At 47.1% G+C, this 19,664-nt stretch overlaps 1 protein-coding gene across 2 annotated transcripts in view; it reads left to right on the top strand.

The window, feature by feature from the left end:
• The window catches only part of SMYD1 (SET and MYND domain containing 1), a 28,123-nt gene that overhangs the window by 5,007 nt on the left and 3,452 nt on the right, over nucleotides 1-19,664 (top strand). The window contains exons 2-8 of one of the 2 annotated variants that reach the window (XM_076335704.1): nucleotides 6,212-6,388; nucleotides 7,079-7,292; nucleotides 9,004-9,134; nucleotides 11,090-11,128; nucleotides 14,054-14,246; nucleotides 18,206-18,298; nucleotides 19,497-19,660. In XM_076335704.1, the coding sequence (XP_076191819.1) occupies nucleotides 6,212-6,388; nucleotides 7,079-7,292; nucleotides 9,004-9,134; nucleotides 11,090-11,128; nucleotides 14,054-14,246; nucleotides 18,206-18,298; nucleotides 19,497-19,660 (1,011 nt within the window). The remainder of the gene's footprint in view (nucleotides 1-6,211; nucleotides 6,389-7,078; nucleotides 7,293-9,003; nucleotides 9,135-11,089; nucleotides 11,129-14,053; nucleotides 14,247-18,205; nucleotides 18,299-19,496; nucleotides 19,661-19,664) is intronic. The other variant, XM_076335705.1, reaches the window with a different exon arrangement.

Genomic DNA, 19,664 nt, shown 5'->3' with positions numbered 1-19,664 from the left:
ATAGCACTCAGAAAACACCAGTGTCAAGCCCACTTTTCCCTAAAATAGATGCAGAAGGTTGGAAATATATCTTCTCAAGGGATTCTTTGCCTTTGTTGGGGTCATTTTACGATTTGCAAAGCCCCTGTGCATTCCCCATTAACATTACTTCTCACTGAAGCTTTCTCTAGTGCTCTGCTTACGTGCTGGTGTTTAATCCTTCCTTCCCTCTTCACTTTCTCTTTGAAGATCCCAGGTCTCCTTTCCTCACTGCCACTTTCAGGACGATGGCATTCCCATTGCCTGGGCTCAATGTACAGTATGTGACCTTCTCCTCTGGCGTGTCATTTGGCTCTCGAGCCTGTGAGAGTTTACATTTCATACAGGCATGGGGATGCCTGATATATCTCTGTCAACCTTCATCAAGAGGAGGTTTGCTCTTTAACCAGTGGGGTTTGAGAGACAGTAAAGGCAAACAGTATCATGTGGTAGAAAGCCAAGATCACCTGAAGATCTGCTTGATGACTGATCTGCAAATTGCTAAAAACCTGAGATCATGCAATTTTTGCACTCCTTTTTGATGCATGAAGCAGGCCCAAAACATTTTCCAAAGCAAATGTGGGGAGCTCCATTATTGTGGCTGGGATGACCTAGGGATATAAGAAATACAAAATTTTCCATAACAGTATGACTCTGAAAAGATTATGGAAGCAAATTCTTTGAGTTGATACCAATAAAAACTGAGAGCTAATGTGATCATATTCACATTGTTTGAAATTTTCTGGTGTTTGATTTTTTACTATTATCTTATTTGTTCAAAAGCTTAAATAAAACCTGGGAGAAAACCTAGTTTTTTAAAGGAAGCCACACCCACACCTCTTTAAAAAGAGGCTGAGAAAGCTTGAAATGAAAGACTAAAAGTAAAATAGTCTAAAATTAGTCTAAAATAAATCCTCCACTCAAATCAGACAAATTAGGATGTGTCATCCCTGACATTTTAAAGACAAAAGTACTAAGTTCCAACCCCCTTTTTTAAAGGAGCAAAACTATTCTTGTGCTAATAATTCACCATTATAGGTATCCTCAGTAGAAGCCAGCTATTGAATACCTCCCTTTTCCTTTCACTGCTGAAACAGTAGGTGCATTTCCTTAGGCTGTTGTGTTTAATGAAGAGTTACAGCCTCTGCTTTGAAAGCCAAGTGGACTTTGCCTACACCTCAGGCTATTCTTACGCTGTCCTCTGTAAGACGTTGAGGAGAGAGATGTCTAGCCAGCCAATAATAAATATGAAGCAGGTGGACTTAGGTGTAAGTTAGGTCATCTGTGTGTGTCGTCTATGATGTACAGAATAGAATAAACTCAGGTTAAATAGTTTGTGAGCTTCTCACCATGTCCATTAGCTATTCAATGAAATCCTCCTTTTATTCCTTTGCACTACAGCCATCTCACCCTGCTTTTCCAGATTAGTGAATGAGATGCTGTGGGTGCTGCATGGGAAATGGGTGGCAGATGTTTGGGTTGTGCATGTCTCGGAGATGAGGTTAATATATTTCCTGTGGCAATGCTCAGCTCTCTGTCCTGGCAGGTCCAACAGATCTTAATCCGTCTGAATCCAATCCAAGCAGTCACAAGAGCTATTTGTTTCTTCTGCTTTCACTGAGAGCTGTACTTGCGGGAGCCATGGTTTAGTTGACAGTGCTCTGTCACCTCTTGCATTTGTTGGCTGGCACATTGAATCATTGCTTTTGTGACTGTAGCTACGTCCAGGATTAGTAGTAGTTGTGCATCTCATCTACGTAACATGAACCCCTGAGAGTTCAGCTCGGCTGATGCTTGGATGAGAGGCCAAGGAAACCTGAGGCTCCCCAGAAAGTCATTTAATGAGTCAGTCAGTGGCACCTGCCCTCTAAGTCAGTCCTAAATCCCTGACCTGGCAAGGCTTGGATGGGCTGGAGAAATCGCTGTGCTAATGAAGATCCTGCTTTTGGGCAGGGTGAAAAAAAGAAGTTCTCACTATGTGTGGAAGATGGCAGTGAATGAATGGCCAGAGATCACCCCAGAGGCCATGTTGTACATAGACGCAGCAGAAAGCAGTTGTATTGTCCCTGTGTTAAAGCAAGGAGCAGAGCACCGAGTAAGGGTGAACCCTCTAAGGGTTCAAACCACCAGGCTCCTGGATAGGTGCCATACGTCTCCCCAGAAACCTTCAGTGCTGCCTGGCCATGCAGCATCCTGACCATGCGGGCATGGACTGCTCTCTCTACAGGGAGAGGAAGCTCCATCCAGGCCACCTGGAGCCATTTCGGGTTGTGATAAACACTTTCTAGGCCAGACAGAGAAGGCTTTATAGATCAACGATTTCCACAGGCTGAGAGACTTGGGTTTAACCTCAGGCTGCTCCCCCTGTCCTTGGGGGACCTTAACCATTGCAGAGGGGATGACAGTGGAGACTGTGGATCACTGCAAGCCTTTGGTGTCCTTGGTGTTGTCTACCTCCAAGACAGATGGTATCAGAGCCTGTCATAAAGGTCCAGCCCTGGGGCCAAGGGAGAGCCCCATTTTGCCATCCCCTTTCGGGGCGTCCGGCTCTGAGCTCCTCTGAGACAGCAGGAGTTTGCACGACTGCCTAGGGGCACCTGGGGGATTTAGGTGCTTGCAGGGTCGGGCAGTGCTCGAGCAATGTTTGTTGAAGATTTAGGCAATAGATCTCAAATACCTGTGTCTCCTGATATTTTTACTGCGCCAAGAATTGAACCCAGGCCTCTGGAGTCCTGGTAATGCACATTATCAATAAATCCAGTCTTTTTTTAAACCATTTCTGAGCACAGAGGATCCCGCGAGGGTTTTGTGAGAGATGTGGTATTTCTTATACCTGCCAGTCAGATTACCTATGAGTAATTGTGTCTGCAGTTTCAATACCACATGAACCGTTCCTTCACCTCCTCAGGAAGTCTCATATAACTTTTTTTTTGTGCATTTCTGCATCTCCTTAGAAACGAGAACTTTCCAGGGCTGGTGGTAGGTTCCACCAGTTGGGTTTGCTTTGGAAACTCTGGACACCTTATGCAATAATCAGCAAAATGCAAAGCCAACATTTCAGTATTTTTCTGTTCTCAGAGAGAGAGCTGGAGGGAGACAAGCCTCTGTTTGAGGACCTGGGTTTTGCTGCACCATATTCCCCTCCAACTTGTCACTCCTCTTTACAGGGAAACTTCTTTAATTGCCTTTTTGCTTTCTGACTGCCCTCAAAGCACACAGGCGGCAGGAGGGAGCCCCATTCCCTGCATGAGATCTCCCTGTGCTTCCTGGCACGACGTAACCACATGGGTTTTATCAGCTCTCTGGCTCTCCTTTGCCTTACAAGGAGTGTAATCTCTCTTGCACCTCTCTGCCCCTCTGACTTGACAGCTGACAGAGGACAGCCTCGCATTTCTCACCAGCTCCCAGCTCTTTCATTTGACTTAATGGAGTTGGCTGCATCCCCATTCCCGGACACATGCTCCCCCCTGCCCCATCCTGGGTGCTTACCTTGCATTGGGCTCCTTGCTGTGCACCGGCACTGCTCACTGTCATTTTCCAAACCTCATTTTTGCACGTGGTTTTGTCTGCTGCAGGTCGTCCTGCTTTAAATCAATGGCCCTCTGCTTTAAATCAATGGCCCTTTTCATCCTGCAAGAGCCAAGACGCAGGATGGATTGTGTCAGCAGCTCATGCAATAGTGCCAGAGGAATGAAGGTGCATTTTAAGTGTACTGTAATAGATGTAAATATGCATACATATGTTTATATATATCTGTATAGTGGAGAGGCAGGACAGTCTGGGGGGAGTCCCTGGCTGGGGACTCTGAGGCTGTGGGTCTGATTCCCGCCTGTGGCATAGCCTCCTCATGTGAGCATCAATAAATTTTTTATTTCCTTGTGCCTCAGTTTCCCCACTATGGGCTGTGGATGATGATAATGTTCCCTTGGTAATGAAGCCTCTGTAGTCAGTGAGCTTTTTGCAATCAGGAGAACCTCCCTCCTGGGGCTGGCGGTGTCTAAGTGATGGGAATTTAAATTCTCCCCTACTGTCGAGCCTGGCTGGAGGCAGAGATAAAGCGAGCAGTTGCCTGAAGAAGCAGACAGCTGGGGACACCGAGTCAGGCAGGGAAAAGCCTTCTCTAGCAGCAAGGGAAAAGTTGTTTGGGCAGGAGACCAAAGTGTCTCCCCCTCCTTCCCAATGAAGGAGCAAGCAGCTGGACATGTGAAAAGGGCACATGGGGGAGGTTTCCTCTTGGTCCGGGACCCTGGACACCCTCGGAGGGAGGATATCAGGTTAGACTTCTTCATCAGTATCCTCTGATACATTCCTCCCCCGGCCTTGGTTATAGTTACCTACATAAAATTGTAGGGTGCTTCTTGGAAATCCTGTTTTGAACCCCGCAAAGAAGCAACCTGCTCCTTTTGAAAGGTGTTTCCCAGTTATCCCATGACCGTCTAACTCACACTAACCTCTCAGCTAGTTAAACTGCAGAGCCAGGAGCAGGAATAGCCAGTGAGCAGCACTTACCACTGCTGGCACCAGAGAAAGACACGTCAGGCTTTTGGATTTGGAGGAGAAATCTGCGTCGCTAGACCATCTGCAGGAAGGCTTTAAGTGGCCTGAAGAGCACAGCGCTAAAGCTGATGCTGGACTAAGCAGGGAGGACTTCATGCCCTGGGAGCAGAGCACATCCTCACATCAGGCACTGTGCTCATTATCTTTAATGTTTAACGAGACTCCCATGGGTGGCATATTCTGGGCCACTGACCAGCACTAAATCATTGATGTTCTTAGCTCAGCAACATACCAGCCTTGTGAAGATGAAAGTTCCCCTGGGTTTATTAATAAAATCTTATGGTGGTCATAAATGCAAGTACTGCTCCCTAAGCTTGGCATTACAGCCAGCCCACCCCGTGTCCTGCCCCAGCCAGTGCTCCTGCGAGCTCTTGAGAGTTCATCTTTCCTTTGTCTTCAGCTGTTTGGTGTTTCTTGTCTGTCCCTGGGCAGCTGAAAATCCACTTGTCCCTTGGCAGCCATGCCTGGGGATCTGCTGAGTGGCTGGGAGCCTGCCCTGGTCCCTCAAACCTTCACTAATCCACGCTAAGCCTCTGTCTGGAGTCACTGGGACCAGGAGAGCCCCAAACCCACCTGGACTGGGGCTCTGTGCTGCTCTCTCTTGATGGTGGACAGCCAGGAGACGTGCCACAACCGAAGGAAGGAGGAGAAGACATAAAACACTTTGTGATGAGATCTACCTTGAAGAAGGCTGTTCTCTTGGCTTCCTTGTGTCATTTCCAACACAATGCCACAATTGCCCAGTGCAATGCCTCCAGTACAGCTACACCTTTGGCCCAGTGACAAAAAGAAGTGACAAGCAAAGCTGCTTTTTAATCCGTGGAAACATATCTTGGTTTCAAGCAGCACAAACAAGGGGTTTCCCTATGCAACTACTTCTATCTATCACTCTTCTTCATTGTGCTACACCTCTGGTCTGCTCACTGGCAGAGCATTTCTGATGTATATTTTTATCCCCACAGCGTGCCTGTGCCTAAGGAAAGCTTAGGAGAGCAGTTAGGATGGCTCACAGCCATGCTCCCAGTTGGTCCCTCTCGACCAATGTTTTCCTAAGTCTCAGGCATGGTGGTGGCCACTGCTCCGTTTTGTGACCTGGTCCATGTGAGGCCCAGGAAAGCCTTAGTGCTCGGGGGGGTCACTTCAGCCAAATTCAGAGGCTTTGCAGGCAGGTGAAACTCTCAGGCTGGCTCTTTGCCTTCACGTTCTTCTTTGTGCTCGCCTGAGCCACAGACTCGTTAGGCATCTGATTTCTGTTCAGCAAATGGGTGGCTGGTGCTTCAGCACGGGCCAGACAGAAAACAAAACCAGACTGAAAATCCTATTAAAAGCGGCAGTGCTGAGGAGGAGTAGATGAGCTGCAGACAAAAGGGCTGAGAGCTGGCGAATGCTTTATTGCTGTCCTCCTTTAAACAAAATATTTGTCTCTTTGGCGTAGCCAAAGAGAAAAGCAACAGCACTGGGCAAGCGCACAAGGATTTAAGCTGGGTGGGAGGTTTCTCCGTCCTCCCAAAAAATCTTGGAGGGTCCATCCTTAGTGGGTATGGGGAACCCAGGGATGCAAAGCTGGCAGGACCCTCACTGGGTGGAGCTGGCCCTTCACTGAGGTACGAGCCAACGAGTCCTTCTGTCCTTCCAGCCTGACGCACGTCATCTGTCACACCTGCTTCAAACGACAGGAGAGGCTCCACCGCTGCGGCCAGTGCAAGTTCGCCTACTACTGCGACCGGACCTGCCAGAGAGCGGCGTGGCTGAACCACAAAAATGAGTGCTCCGCCATCAAGAAGCACGGCAAGGCACCCACCGAAAACATCAGGTGAGAGCTGGCCCCCAGGGGCTGAGCCGGCAGCCTGGGGATGGTGGGAGAGGACAGGGCATCCCTCCAGAGGGTGGCAAGGAAGAGCTGGGTGGCCTGATTTGGACAGGGTGGAAGTGGGAGACAGTTTGGGAAAGGCCAGGAGCATCTCTGAGCTGATGGGATCGGGACCTGGAGGAGCATCTGGGATGTGAGGGGGTTGTGCTCCTGCTTTGGTTTTTGGTGCCGGGCCCCAAAAACTCTACTGCAGCTGAACATGGTGAGGCAAACCTGCCCAGGGTGGTTTAGGAGGTGTGTGGGAAAGTGAGGAGTAGGTGGAAAAGTGGAAGAGGAGATGGGCTCTTCCCAATTTGTCTACAGGATACATTGATTTGGATTCACATCCCGGCTCCGTTATAAGAAAATTAGAGGAATCCCCAAGGAGATGAGAGCTGTTGTGAAGGACTGGGGACCTGGGGGTCTGTAGCACTTCTCCAGATGAGAACATAGATGCCGGGGCAAAACCCTGCATCTGTGTCCCTTTCCTTCAAAAGCCCATGGATGGTGACCAGCCATCAGCCATCCGATGCTGAGCCTGTCTCGGTCTGTCCGCACACAATTTCCCACCCATGACATGAATTTCGATGGCCCTTTGGTCCTTATCCTTGCGCTGGCTGGTGGTGCTAATGCCTGGGGCTCTCTCCTGGCCAGGCTGGCTGCCCGCATCATGTGGAAGATAGAGAGGGAAGGCAGCGGGCTGGCAGAGGGCTGCCTGGTCTCCATCGATGACCTGCAGAACCATGTGGACAACTTTGGTGAGGAGGAGAAGAAGGAGCTCCGTGCTGATGTGGAGAGCTTCCTCGAGTTTTGGCCACCCCAGAGCCAGCAGTTCGGCATGCAGTACATCTCCCACATATTCGGAGTGGTACGTCGGTGGGGTGGGAGAGCAAACGGAGGGCTGCTTTTAATGCCAGCTCCCCAGAGAAAGTCTCCAACTGGCCTGAGTTGAGAATGCCCAAGTTCATCCCTCTTTTGCCCTTAAGAGGCCATAGCGGTTGGGATAGTCGAGGCCGACATTTGCTGCAGGCGGTTTGAATACTGCTGCATTCCCCATCTGCATCGCTTCTGCACCGGCACTGGGAAGGCACTGAGGCACAGCAGGGGCAAGGTCTGAAACCTTTTATCTGTCTGACCATGCAGGCAAGTGGCTCGCTCAACCGTAGGTGCTGCATTGTCATCACAAGTCCCACTGGGCATCTCTGCACCTGGGAGAGCTGAGAAAATCTATTTAAATATATTTTTAGTAAATATACTTAGAATGTATTTGAATATAGCAGATCTGTTTTAGTATATACATTAATGTCTATTATAGATTGTGTGCATTAGATTTTTACATGTATATTATAAATATAGATTTTTTAATATATGTAATAAAAATAGGTAAAATACGCTAAATACATTTAATAATATCCATTACTAACTTGTTAACTACAAATTTTTTTTCTCAGTGTAGCAGAGAGGGAAATTCCCAGAAGCCAGTTCAGGCTGAGCCGCTCTGCCCCCAGCCCTGGTACAAGTTGTTGTATCCCGGGGCTGCACTAACCCCTCAGCTAGCAGCACTGCCTGAGGGGCCAGGGTGAGCTGAGCTGAGACGCACGCTCTGCTCGCACCTCTGCTGATGGCTGGCGTGGCGGAGAAGTTGGCTTTGCCAGCCCTAGCACAGGGAGGACACACAGCATCCTTTCGTACCCACCCTGCAAAGAAAATCCAGTCCACTGGGCGCAGGGAGACCTATGTACTAGTGGCCAACATAACTTGCCCATGCAGAAGTAAGGAAGTACAGATAAAGTACAGAATCAGTTAAGAAATGAAGTAAAACTATTAACAGAGTAAAATAATTAGCAGCCAAGTTAATTATTTCCTTTGGTATATCCTATTGCATTTTCTTCTTGCAAATATTTCCTTTGTTTATGTTTGCAACTAAAAACTGCTCCATTCATATGTGATAATAATGTACCACATAAAAAAGTATAATAATTTATTCTTGGCATATATGTCACCCAGAAGTAGTAATTCTGAAAATTGTTTGGGACTCATAACAAACAGTAGTAATTGGTTTTTATAAGATCTCTGGGCCTCTCCCTGCAAACGTGACCAGGTTGAATGCAGCTCTCAAGGTTAATTTCTAACTGATACCTGTTTTAATAAGCGTGAACTTTGCTTTCTGTCTAGGCTCTGCTTGAATTGCCTTAAATTCATTTTCCTGTGACCTTTTTCTGAATTATTTGCAGGAAGTGAATATAAGGAAGCCAATGCATGGCCAAACCAAATTTATCTTAGACATCCCAAATGAATATTAACAGCAAATACTCTGCAGCATTTACTCAGCTTTGCTCTGAGTTGGTCCATCTGCATGAGCCCTGCATCACTTCTCTTCTGATGTTTTATCCCAACTAAAGATGTTGTCTCTGCAATTACTTTCTGCAATAATCTTGTAGGCACTTCTCCTTTCTCCTTAAAGTTTGGAGATGGGATGCTGGAGATATACCTCTCAGCGGGAACTGAGAAAACCTGATTGTAGCTGAATTCAGCTTTTCCTCCCTTAATGTTTCTTCCTGCCTATGTTTTGGGACTAGATCAGCTGCAACGGCTTTACCCTCAGTGACCAAAGAGGACTGCAAGCTGTTGGTGTGGGAATCTTCCCCAACCTCTGCCAGGCCAACCATGACTGCTGGCCCAACTGTACCGTCATCTTCAACAACGGCAAGTGAGTGGATATTTCTTTCCTCGGGCGCAGCGGGGATGCATCCTAACGGGCAACTCAGCAGACTCTGACAACCCCACAGTGTCAGATCCCTGCCCCAGAAAATCTATTCATTCTCGTTTCCTTCTCTAGCTCAGAAACAAAAAAATCAGGATTTTCTTTCTAAAGAGGAGCTGTTTTCTCTCTCATTATTGTTATTTCAAAAAATATTGTCTGATGCACTAAACAAATACACAAGGTTTGACCCCAAATCCAGTGAACCAGCAAAGAATTCTTCCCTGGTTTCTGTAAGTTTTGAAACCAGGCTCAAAATAGGCAGATGAAGTACTAAGTACCTGCCTAGATCACCCCTTATATTGAGGCTTTATTTACAAATAGTTAAGGAACAATTATGGTTAATAAATTATTAAAGATTATACCGAGTCCACAGTCCAAGAGTTTCTCATAACCAAAGCTTGCAATCAGCTGTGTATCACTATCTGCTGATGTGTTTATAACCATTCCTAACACAACCCTCATCTTTGTGAGAGTGTACCATCTCTATTAATCTCTGATTAACTCTTTAACAGTGGGATTTTAATTATAATTGTGACTGTTATCTGCAAACCAAGTCACGTGCAAGCGCAGGATGCCCTAAGCTGCTGTGCATTCCCCGTTCCCACCCAAGTGCTGTAAGAAAACTTCCGCGGGACGTGTGAGATGGAAAGAGATGACGTGGGAAATGCAGGGACGTTTCAGCAGAGCCGGGAGTGGAGGCTGCGGCTCTTGGTGCTCGGGGCAGCCCGCAGGAGGGGTGCTCTGCTCTTCCCAGCCTTCTCCCAGGCCAGAACAGGTATAAACTGCTGCCGATCCGGCAAGTTGCATCGTGTGCAAGACATTAACTGTGGGAAATTGCTTGCCAAAAACTGCACAGCTGCAGTATTTCATCCAAATTTTCTGCTCAGTCTTAAGATTTTATAAATTTCCATGTTCATTAAACTTTAGTGCTAGAAGTTACCCCCCCAGCCTTCCCTTCTTTAACTAACACATTGCTTGTGCACTCCAGTTCTCGCTGCTGGTTTTACCTGATAAAACTATACTAGCGTTTATCAAGCAGCTGGTAAACGAGCAAAGAGAAAACGAAACTGCATTAGGATGGTTACCTTGGTGGGAAATAGGGTCTGATCCAAAGTCAGATTGGAGTCTGTGCTCTGATATCCAGTTGGCCCTGGATCAGATCCACAGTAGGATGATGGAGAGCCTCTCCAACCAGCCTGGGAAGTGGAGTGTCACTAGCAGTGACAGCAACACTGAAGTCTGAGTTTCTGGGTGGTAAGTAGAGGAATGGCATTTTGTTTGCCTGGCAGCTTGTCGAAGTTCCCACGTGTATCCTGTTACTGACTTTAAACCTTGACCATCTGGTTATGTTGTACAATTGGCCAAGTAAATTATGAAGGTTTCTTGTCTTTCTGCAGAAACCTGGTGATGAGCCCCTGTTGTGGGAACTGAGCTCTCTATCAGCGCTCAGGGCACAATACTGGACTTGAGGACCCACTAAACTCATCACACAGAGCACAGTCCTTGTTGCTGATATCCTAGTCTGATTTCCATTTCAAGCTATGTTTTAGAGAGCATGGCTACTGATGACAGTGGAGACTTTTCTGTGCAGGATAACTAACCCTATTGCACCCGCCAAATGTCAGAAGCAGGTTTTGCTCATCCCCTGGCTGAGACCACTCCTAAAATCATAGTGCCTGGACAGCTCTCCCCCAAATCCACTGTGGCCCAGCGATGGGCAATTCAGTTATGGCAGCTACATAGCAAAAGTGAAGCTCTACATGCAGTGAGACATGAGCCAGGCACCGGGAACCCCCTTGTGCCCCGTCAGGACGATGTCCCGATGCTCTACACCATGTACCCATTTTTTTTTCATTGTACTTGTACCTGTGTAAACTGCAGATGTTTGTTTTGTCTTTCAGTCATGAGGCTGTAAGATCAATGTTCCACACACAGATGAGGTGGGTCAGTCTTGAAAGCATTGTCCTTCCCCTTGCCCTGTACCCCTCATGCCCCGTGTTTAACGGAAAAGCTGCAAACAGCCCCGAGGGGCTCCCTCCCTTTGCAGAAAATTTCACTTTCCCTGTTTTCTGAACTCCTCCCCCGTGTAAAGCCCCACTAAACCCAAACCTCACTTAACTCTGCATTTTGTAGTAAATTAAAACGATAGTGGTAATAGTGTGACTGTCTCCCCCACAGCGAATTCCCTCCCTGCCTTCCCACCCTCTCCCTTGGCTTTCTCCCTGTCAGTATTTCCCTTCTCCACTTCTCATTTCTCCTCCCCTAACTACGGCAAGAGCATGAAAGTCAGAACAAGGTCTCGCTAATCTTGTACAGCCCAAAATAAAACCTTGTGTATTAGGAGATGAGAAATGATTGCATTACTGACATACTAAATAGTCCACGTTTCTTCTGCAACAAACAGTGCCCGTTGAATGTGTTGACTACAGTAGCAATACCGTGAGATGTAGGTTTCATCCTTTTTTATCATAATTCCTGATTAATGTTTTACCTTTCAATGATGCCACTGTTACCTGATCCAAACTAAAGAAATCACTAAAATGCATGCAAAAAAAAGAGAAGTTCTCTGCTTAGCTCACTGTGCTTGGTATATTATAGTCAGTCCTGTTAAAGGGACACTGTTGTCTTTAAACTTTAATTTCAAGCAAACATGCAATTTCCTCAAATAAGACATGAAATACTTTCGAAGTGCTCTTCTTCACCATTGACCTTACTCGGTGCATTATAGATAGGACCATAAAAATGGGCAAATGAGTTTCACTTCTGATTAGAGGTGCTATTTTGAGGCAATTTGAGTTTTGAGCTATCGAGCAATCACTGTGCCTGTGAGTGTGTCTTTCAAGGTTCTTGGTGCTTGGGGCAGACACTGGGGAAAGAGCACGGGACAACCTCGGTGGGGTTCTCTCAGCTGACAGTGTCTCTTTAACTACAGCATTTAAAATATGCCATGTGTTTCCAGGCTTATCCCAAACGCTATCAATCCCCTCCACACAAGGGATGGCTGCTTAAAATACACCTATGGTGCTTAGGCTATCAGAGGCATCATAAAAGTCAGAGGCTTGATTTTTCTTCTCTGGTTGCATGACTCACTTTAATGAGGATCTCATTATTAAGTCTGAACAGGAATGTTTATATGTGTAAACCTTTCTGTTGGGAATTGCTCTTTCTCATGCACTTTCTCCTGGAGTGGCGGGTTGCACCTTTCTCTGGCTGGCATTTTCCCGTGGTTGTGACATAACTAATAGCTGCCCTTCGTGACGATGGCATGTTTAGTGATGAATTTTGTGTGAAATATGCTGTTGATATGATCTAACACCCAGAGAAGGTCAAAGACCAGCCTTGGGGAGTAGTTTCCGCAGCAGCTTTAGCACAGCTGAAAGGCTCAGAGCTATGCCCTTGGTGCTGAGAGCTTGTAACGGAAATTACAAGGCAATTACAAGGGAATTACAATCTCTTTGCAGATATATGATCACACAGAAAAAGTCATGTCAGAAAAAGTCATGTCTTCCCCAAAAGGCTTACTTTTAATGCACGTGGTGAGACCTTTGGGTTCTATGCTACCTATGCCTTTGGTGAGACCTTCATTGGGTCCCATCTAAAGCTCCTCGTGTTCAGGTGGGAGCCAGCAGGTCCCCCCCAGGTCCGTCTTGTAGCAGGCGTGTACATCAAACACGCCGTTGAGCTCAGCAAGGAGGATGATCAAGGCACACGCTGCCCGCGGTGAGGGAGTCCCAGGACTGATGTACCCCACTGTAGTGCGACGGTAGGGTGGGAGCTCACACCATGGGACTGGCTTCATTTTGATAACCCGTAAGTATGCCTAGCTGCAAAAATATACTTAACCAACTGACTGGTCTGAGCAGAGATCCCAAGGTCACTGGTCTCAAGTGAATTATTTCTAACCGTAGGTAGAGTCACTAGTAGATGGGGGAGTAGATGGATACAGAAGCACCACCTTGCAACTGGTATTTGATGGAGGTTTTTCCCACTCTGGCCAAATTCTTCAGCCAGTTGTGATTGTCCAGCCCCTGTGACTGAGAGATGGCCCGGAGTAACTGGGAGATTTAGCTTATAGAGTGAAACAGCAAGGGAATAGTTTTGAGCATCCATGTTATTTAAGACCTTTTGCAGGGAAAGACATGAGAGAAAGGCATGTGCAAAGATCTGGCTTTCCAAAAGGCTGTCATTAAGGATTTGCTGTGGATTTTGTGTTTAATATTAGCAATATCAGATCAAATGGGCTATATAAAAAATAGACTATTTCCAGAGAATTCTTTCTAAGCCTTTACGTAGAGATGCATGAACAGGGTGAGGGATCTCTTACCCAGCACCCAGAGGGAATTTGTCTTAACTTTTCAGAGTGAAAATGATACCGAAAGCAGCACAGCTCAGGATCTGGGAGTCTAGCCAGGGATGTGCAGGTAGCATGCAAAGCAGTACTTAAAAAAAGACCCAAAGTTCAAACTCAGCATTTTGCAAGGCTTGGTGGGTATTTCTGATTTCAGGGTTTTCTTCTAGTGAGATCTCCTGCAGCGTAATAAAAGTTTATGTCTAGGTTCAGCCCCCATCTGGATAAAGTAATGGGGCTGTAATCTGTTTATAGCTCAGACCCTTACGTATCCCTGCCAGGGACTTGCAGAGGGGCAGGAGAAACTGGTGGGACCATGTTTTTACTCTGTATTCAGTTAACCAGACTGCTGCCCATCTCTGCATTGCCTCCCTGAAGAGCTAAAGTGGTACCTTAGGGCAAGGGCTCACCTCTGCAAGGCAGGGGCACGTTGCAGGATTTGTCCCTGACAGCTCTATGGCTGCACCTTTGCTTCTGCTGCGTCTCTAAGTCCACATCTCATCTCCTTTGCACTCAGGATCGAGCTGCGGGCACTGAGCAAGATTTCTCCAGGGGATGAGCTGACTGTTTCCTACGTGGATTTCCTCAACGTGAGTGAGGAGCGGCGGAAGCAGCTGAAGAAGCAGTATTACTTCGACTGTGCCTGCGAGCACTGCAAGAAACAGATCAAGGATGACCTGATGTTGGCGGTGAAGCAGGGGGAAAGCAAGGTATGGTTTGTCCTGCTGTGTCGAAACCCAGAGGCGGCTGCATCTCCTCCACCAAAGCATCTGTGTGTGTCTGTGACCGTGGTTCCCCAGCCCGGGGACACTCTCAATAGGAACAGAGTCAGATTTTGGCAGAAGCCTGACTAGTGCCAATGTAAAAAATGAGAACAGAACTGAACCTTGGTTGAGCACAACACCAATTCAAGCCCACCATGCAAGGCCAGTTTAATCCCTATTATGCAACATAAGTGCAGTTTTTAATTTAAAAAAGCCCACAAAAGTTGCCTTTATCTCTAACCTAAAAGTCCATCAACAGGCAGAATACTAAAATATTGGAAAATTAGGTCTAGAGCTGAGAAAAATGCTGGCATTTAGATTGTGGGGTTTTTTGGAGGAAATGAAAGGGAATCAAAGTTTCGAACAGCAGAAAGGAAAATGTGTTGCAGGTGATTCATGGTGACAGGACTAACCAGTGCTGCTGAATCTGTATGGTTTGTGAAATGTGTACCATCACACTGGCTCCAGGAAGGTGGGAAGCCTGAACTTCCAGTCCCTCCTTGCAAAGGCCTGTCACAAGGAGTTTGTACCATTGCTTCACATTTGTGCATGGTTGCTGTGGGCAGAATGACTGAAGAATTAACATGTTTGTTCATTTTTAAGTAATCTGTGTTTTCCTTGGAGGTCTCACAAGTCATTGAGTGGGGGGGTGTAAGGCTGTGTCTTGCTGTCAGCAGTGGGATGTGTTTCTTGGCCAGCAGCTCCAGTTTATGACCATGCTGGTAGCTCTAAGAGTTTCTTTTCGGTTCCTCTGCCCAAGGGTATAATTGCTCATGTTTTTTGTCCTCTGTGGCAGTGTTAGCTTAGGGGCTTTCTACTCCTGCAAGCTTTACAAAGCGTATAAGGGAAGGCAAGGCAAGGCAGGGCAAGAGCATTTTAATCTATTATCAAGTCATTGATCTGTACTATCAAACAGTCATGTAATGAACCAGCCAGTACAGCTCAGGGGCTGATGTGGGGCCGGACCAAAGAGCAAAGGTGGGATGAGGAACTGTGACCTCTTAGACCAGCACTAGCAGCAGGAGAGGCCCAGCGAGCTGCATTTTCCTGGGAATGAGTACAAAGCGCTCAGCCTCCAGCTCAGCACAGTTAGCAGAAAGCCAAGCTCAGTCCCGTGATGACTCTTTCATATAGGTGGCAGTCTGGAAAGGCTGGATATTGCAGAGCAGAAGTCTCTCCTTGAGAAAGGTTTGGAGAAACAGGATCGAACTGATATCAGGGAGCTCCCATGAGAGATAGGACATGGGACTAGAGGAGACCTTTTGCTTGCTGGGTCAAGTTCCCCGCTAGTCCAAAAGACCCTGCTATATAATCCCATTACTAAATTATCAAGCTTCATCTTAAAGCTCATCCTGACTACTGAAACTCCCCGCTTCTAATGTAAAGCTGTCCCAGAACTCAGTCCTCTGATGCAGAAGCATTTTTTTCTGACTTGCTGTAGAAATATTTTCAAACACCATAAAAAAGTCTCAGCTCTCATTCAACACCTGCTATCAAGCCTTGACTGAGCAGTGAGGTGCACCACCCCCTTTTCATGAGCATTAGAGGTGCTCTGCAGCACGCAGTGGGAAGACATGCACTTTTGGTAAATGTCCTCCACAATCTGAATTGCTTGTATAGAAAAAGCCTGTAACTATGCAAGGTGCATGATTTCAGCTATTAAAAATACACTCCATCCACAGACAATAAGTATCCAGACTTATCTCGTCCGCAGAGCACGCCTGCTCGCCGCCCTCCGTATGGCATTTTCTGAATTCAGGCTCACTTGCCTGAGAGCGGCAATGCACACAGCTGTGTGGAAAAAGCGCTATGAATACATGGAGATTGACAGCTTACATCCTCAACAGCCGCTCCGACCTCCAGTCCTTCACCCATTCCAAATAGTAGCAAAGTTCCCATGGTTTAAAATGGCAACAGGCTTAGGGCTCTAGTAAATGCAAGAGAGGATTTTTATTAGACAAAGCCACTGTGGAAGTGCTGTTTAAAGTACCTATTCTGGGAGTCTTTACTCAGACAGCATAGCAATGTGATTTGCACTGATGTTAACATTGCCTTTGAATGTGCTCTGCACTAGGACATCCTGCGTGCTGCTCAAACAGCTGCCAAAATCTGATTAGCTATGATAGCTTCAATCTAATAATATAGAATAATAAATCATAGCACATACATACGTATCCATAAATAGATGGGGGGTATATGGCTCTGAAAACCTACTGGTTTTCCTTCCATACTAAACTTTCAAGAGCTTTTCCCAACTAGCTGAATTTCACAGATTCCTCAAAAATCTGATTGACCAGGTGTGGGAAAAAAACAACGGGACAGTCCCATGGTCCTGACTCCAAATCTTTGCGTCCTTCATTGCAACGTTGGATCTCTGCTTTTGATCCACACCCAGACGTCCTTCCTGGCTGCTGGGCACATGCCTGTGCTCTGGCTCTATCGTGTGTCTCCAGACCCGGCTCTTCCTGCAAGCTCCTGGAGTCAGGCGATGGTGGGCTGATTTGAGATTTCCCATTTACAAAAAGGAAGGTCGTGATAGCTAGAATGCTAGTTTGAAAATGCAGATTTGAAAGGCTCAGAAAAGTGGAAGATGAATGATGGTGCTGGATATCATAATGTTATATTTCAGCATTAAATGAAGGGAGAGGAGGCAACTAATTAGGAGCTGGTTAATGTTTTGTCAGGTATGCCTAGATGTGCGTCGTGGTTTAACCTCAGCTGGCAACTGAGCACCACACAGCCGCTCGCTCACTCTCCCCCTGCCTCCCCCCGGTGCGATGGGGGAGAGAATTGGAAGAGTAATAGTGAGAAAACTCGTGGGTTGAGATAAAAACAGTTTAATAGTTGAAATAAAATAAAATAGTAATAATAATAACAATAGCAATAACAATAAAAGAACACACAAAGCAAGTGATGCACAGTGCAGTTGCTCACCACCCGCCGACCGACGCCCAGCCAGGCCCCGAGCAGCGGCCCCCCCGGCCAGCTTTCCCCCAGTTTATGTACTGAGCATGACGTCCCATGGTATGGAATGTCCCTTTGGCCAGTTGGGGTCAGCTGTCCTGGCTGTGCCCCCTCCCAGTGTCTTGTGCACCTCCAGCCTTCTCAGTCAGTAGAGCATGGGAAGCTTGACTAGTGTAAGCACTGCTCAGCAACAACTAAAACATCGGTGTGTTATCAACATTATTCTCATACTAAATCCAGCACTATACCAGCTCCTAGGAAGAAAATTAACTCTATCCCAGCCAAAACCAGGACAATGTGCATCATGCCTTCAAATGCACGGTGAAATCCAGACTTCTTTGAGGTGTGTGGGAAAACATTTCACTCTCTGGATGCAACTGAAATCTGAGGTCAATCATCTTATAGTGTTTAGACCTAATGACAGCATTTCTCAGAGTGGGTAAAATTTAGTGATCTTTCCTTATTCCACCCATCTCTCATTCAAGAGCCTCATTTCTCTCAAGCAGCTGCACTGGGAGCACCTGACACACGCCAATCGGTGGCTTTCACAGCCTCTTTGGCATCTTGTGAGACCTCCCAGTTGCAGGGTCTGTTCTGTCCCTTTTTCAGAGGAGAGAAGTCGAGGGGAGAGTCAAGGAACCCAGTTATGCATGCAAGATGTACATGGCCATGACCCTGATGTGCAACACTCTTGCTGAAGTCAGCAGGAGCTTCACCTCTCCATTTGGTAGCGTGACCATTTCAGCTCAGTCTTAGGCAGGTCTGAGGAGGCACGCTGGGATATACGGCCAGCAATAGGATGGTAGCGAGTGATGTGGGAAGCATCTCGCTGAGCTGATTTGGGTTCCCAGACTGCGGAACAAACATCCCTTCAACCAGGGTATTTTGGCATGCATCAAGCAGTGCGTTTTCCTCACCTTTTTTCTTAACGTTGTCCCCAGCCCTCTGCAGAGACGGTGAAGGAGGTCATCCAGTTCTCCAAGGACACACTGGAGAAGATCAACAAGGCCCGCATGGAGGGACTTTACCACGAAGTGAGTCCCGGTACTTTTGCTCTCTTGCTGTATACGCACTGCCAGGGAAAGCAGGTTTTGTCCCTCTCTACATCAATGATTTAAGGATGAAACAAAGCCCCATTGCTGTAACCTGAATATCCCCATGTGCTTCCTGCCCTCTTGGCAGCTCAAATTGCAAAAGCTGACATTGGTTTCTGCCCTCTGTAAAGCACGACCATGTCTGAGACAACATCCCAGACTGATTTCTTTCGTAGTGATAATACAAGAAGACTCAAGTGTCTTCCATCACCTCCAGTTGACACAGGTGTTGAACCAAGGGCCTCCTGGGCAAAAAACATGAGTTACAGGGCAAGTGTAACAAGTCAGCTCTGCCAGGTAGCCTCATAAAAAGGAGGACAGTGGGTTTGGGAGAGGGACAGGACAGTCAGGAGACTTGCCACATCAAGCTGTGGGCTATGTTTGCCTGTGTTGATCTCCTCTTCACCTCCTGGCTCCTGCATGTTGCTCATTTGTTGGGTGCTGAGGGCGAGTATGTGGTGTGGGAGATCCACGTCCCACCTGGAGCACAGGCCAAGGGCAAAGGGTGAGAGAGCTCAAGTCACTTCTTCCTTTCTTCGTCTTGCTGACCCAGGAAATATGTAATTGTTCTCTTCAGAGTGTAACAGCTTCAGGAAAACACTCCAGGTTGAGCAACAGTCTCCGGGTTTGAACTTACTTTGGGAAAACGCTGAAGTCCCCAGAGCAGAGATTTGGATGTTGGGTCAGGGCTAGGTGCAGCTGTGATGCAGCCGAGCAGACAGGCATGGGTCAGTGCAGCTGCGTGTCCCCAGCCCCATGGGGTCATTAAGAGCATTCATTGCATCAAGTGCTTGTAGGAGGTTGGGTGGATGGCGTTGGGGTGTAAGAGTCCTGTAGGCACTTGGTCTCTGACAAAACCCAACTTCCTGGGATCTTCTCCTGAACAGTAGACATCACTTTTTCCTCACCAGTTTTATGAATGTAACCCTGGGAGAGGAAGATTTGAGCACCAATCATTTTGCCAGACTGATGTTTTTCAACAAATAAAAGCATATCCTATCTTCCTCAACCTTCATGGAGGCTGACTTGGCTTCTAGGACTTGTATGGACCATGTAACCCACAGGGTTTTGGTGTGGCAGCTTTGGGGCGAAAGGTGCTCTGGCTTTCCCTTCCTCTCCCTGCTTACCCCGGATGCAGGTCGTGAAGCTGTGCCGCGAGTGCCTGAAGAAACAGGAGCCTGTGCTGGGGGACACGAACATCTACCTCCTGAGGATCCTCAGCATTGCCTCCGAGGTGCTCTCCTACCTCCAGATGTTTGAGGAAGCAGCTGACTATGCCAAGAGGATGGTGGACGGCTACCTGTAT

The sequence above is a fragment of the Aptenodytes patagonicus genome, chromosome 4, assembly GCF_965638725.1.
Source record: "Aptenodytes patagonicus chromosome 4, bAptPat1.pri.cur, whole genome shotgun sequence".
Lineage (NCBI taxonomy): Eukaryota > Metazoa > Chordata > Aves > Sphenisciformes > Spheniscidae > Aptenodytes > Aptenodytes patagonicus.
This window is presented reverse-complemented; position numbering and strand designations above follow the sequence as displayed.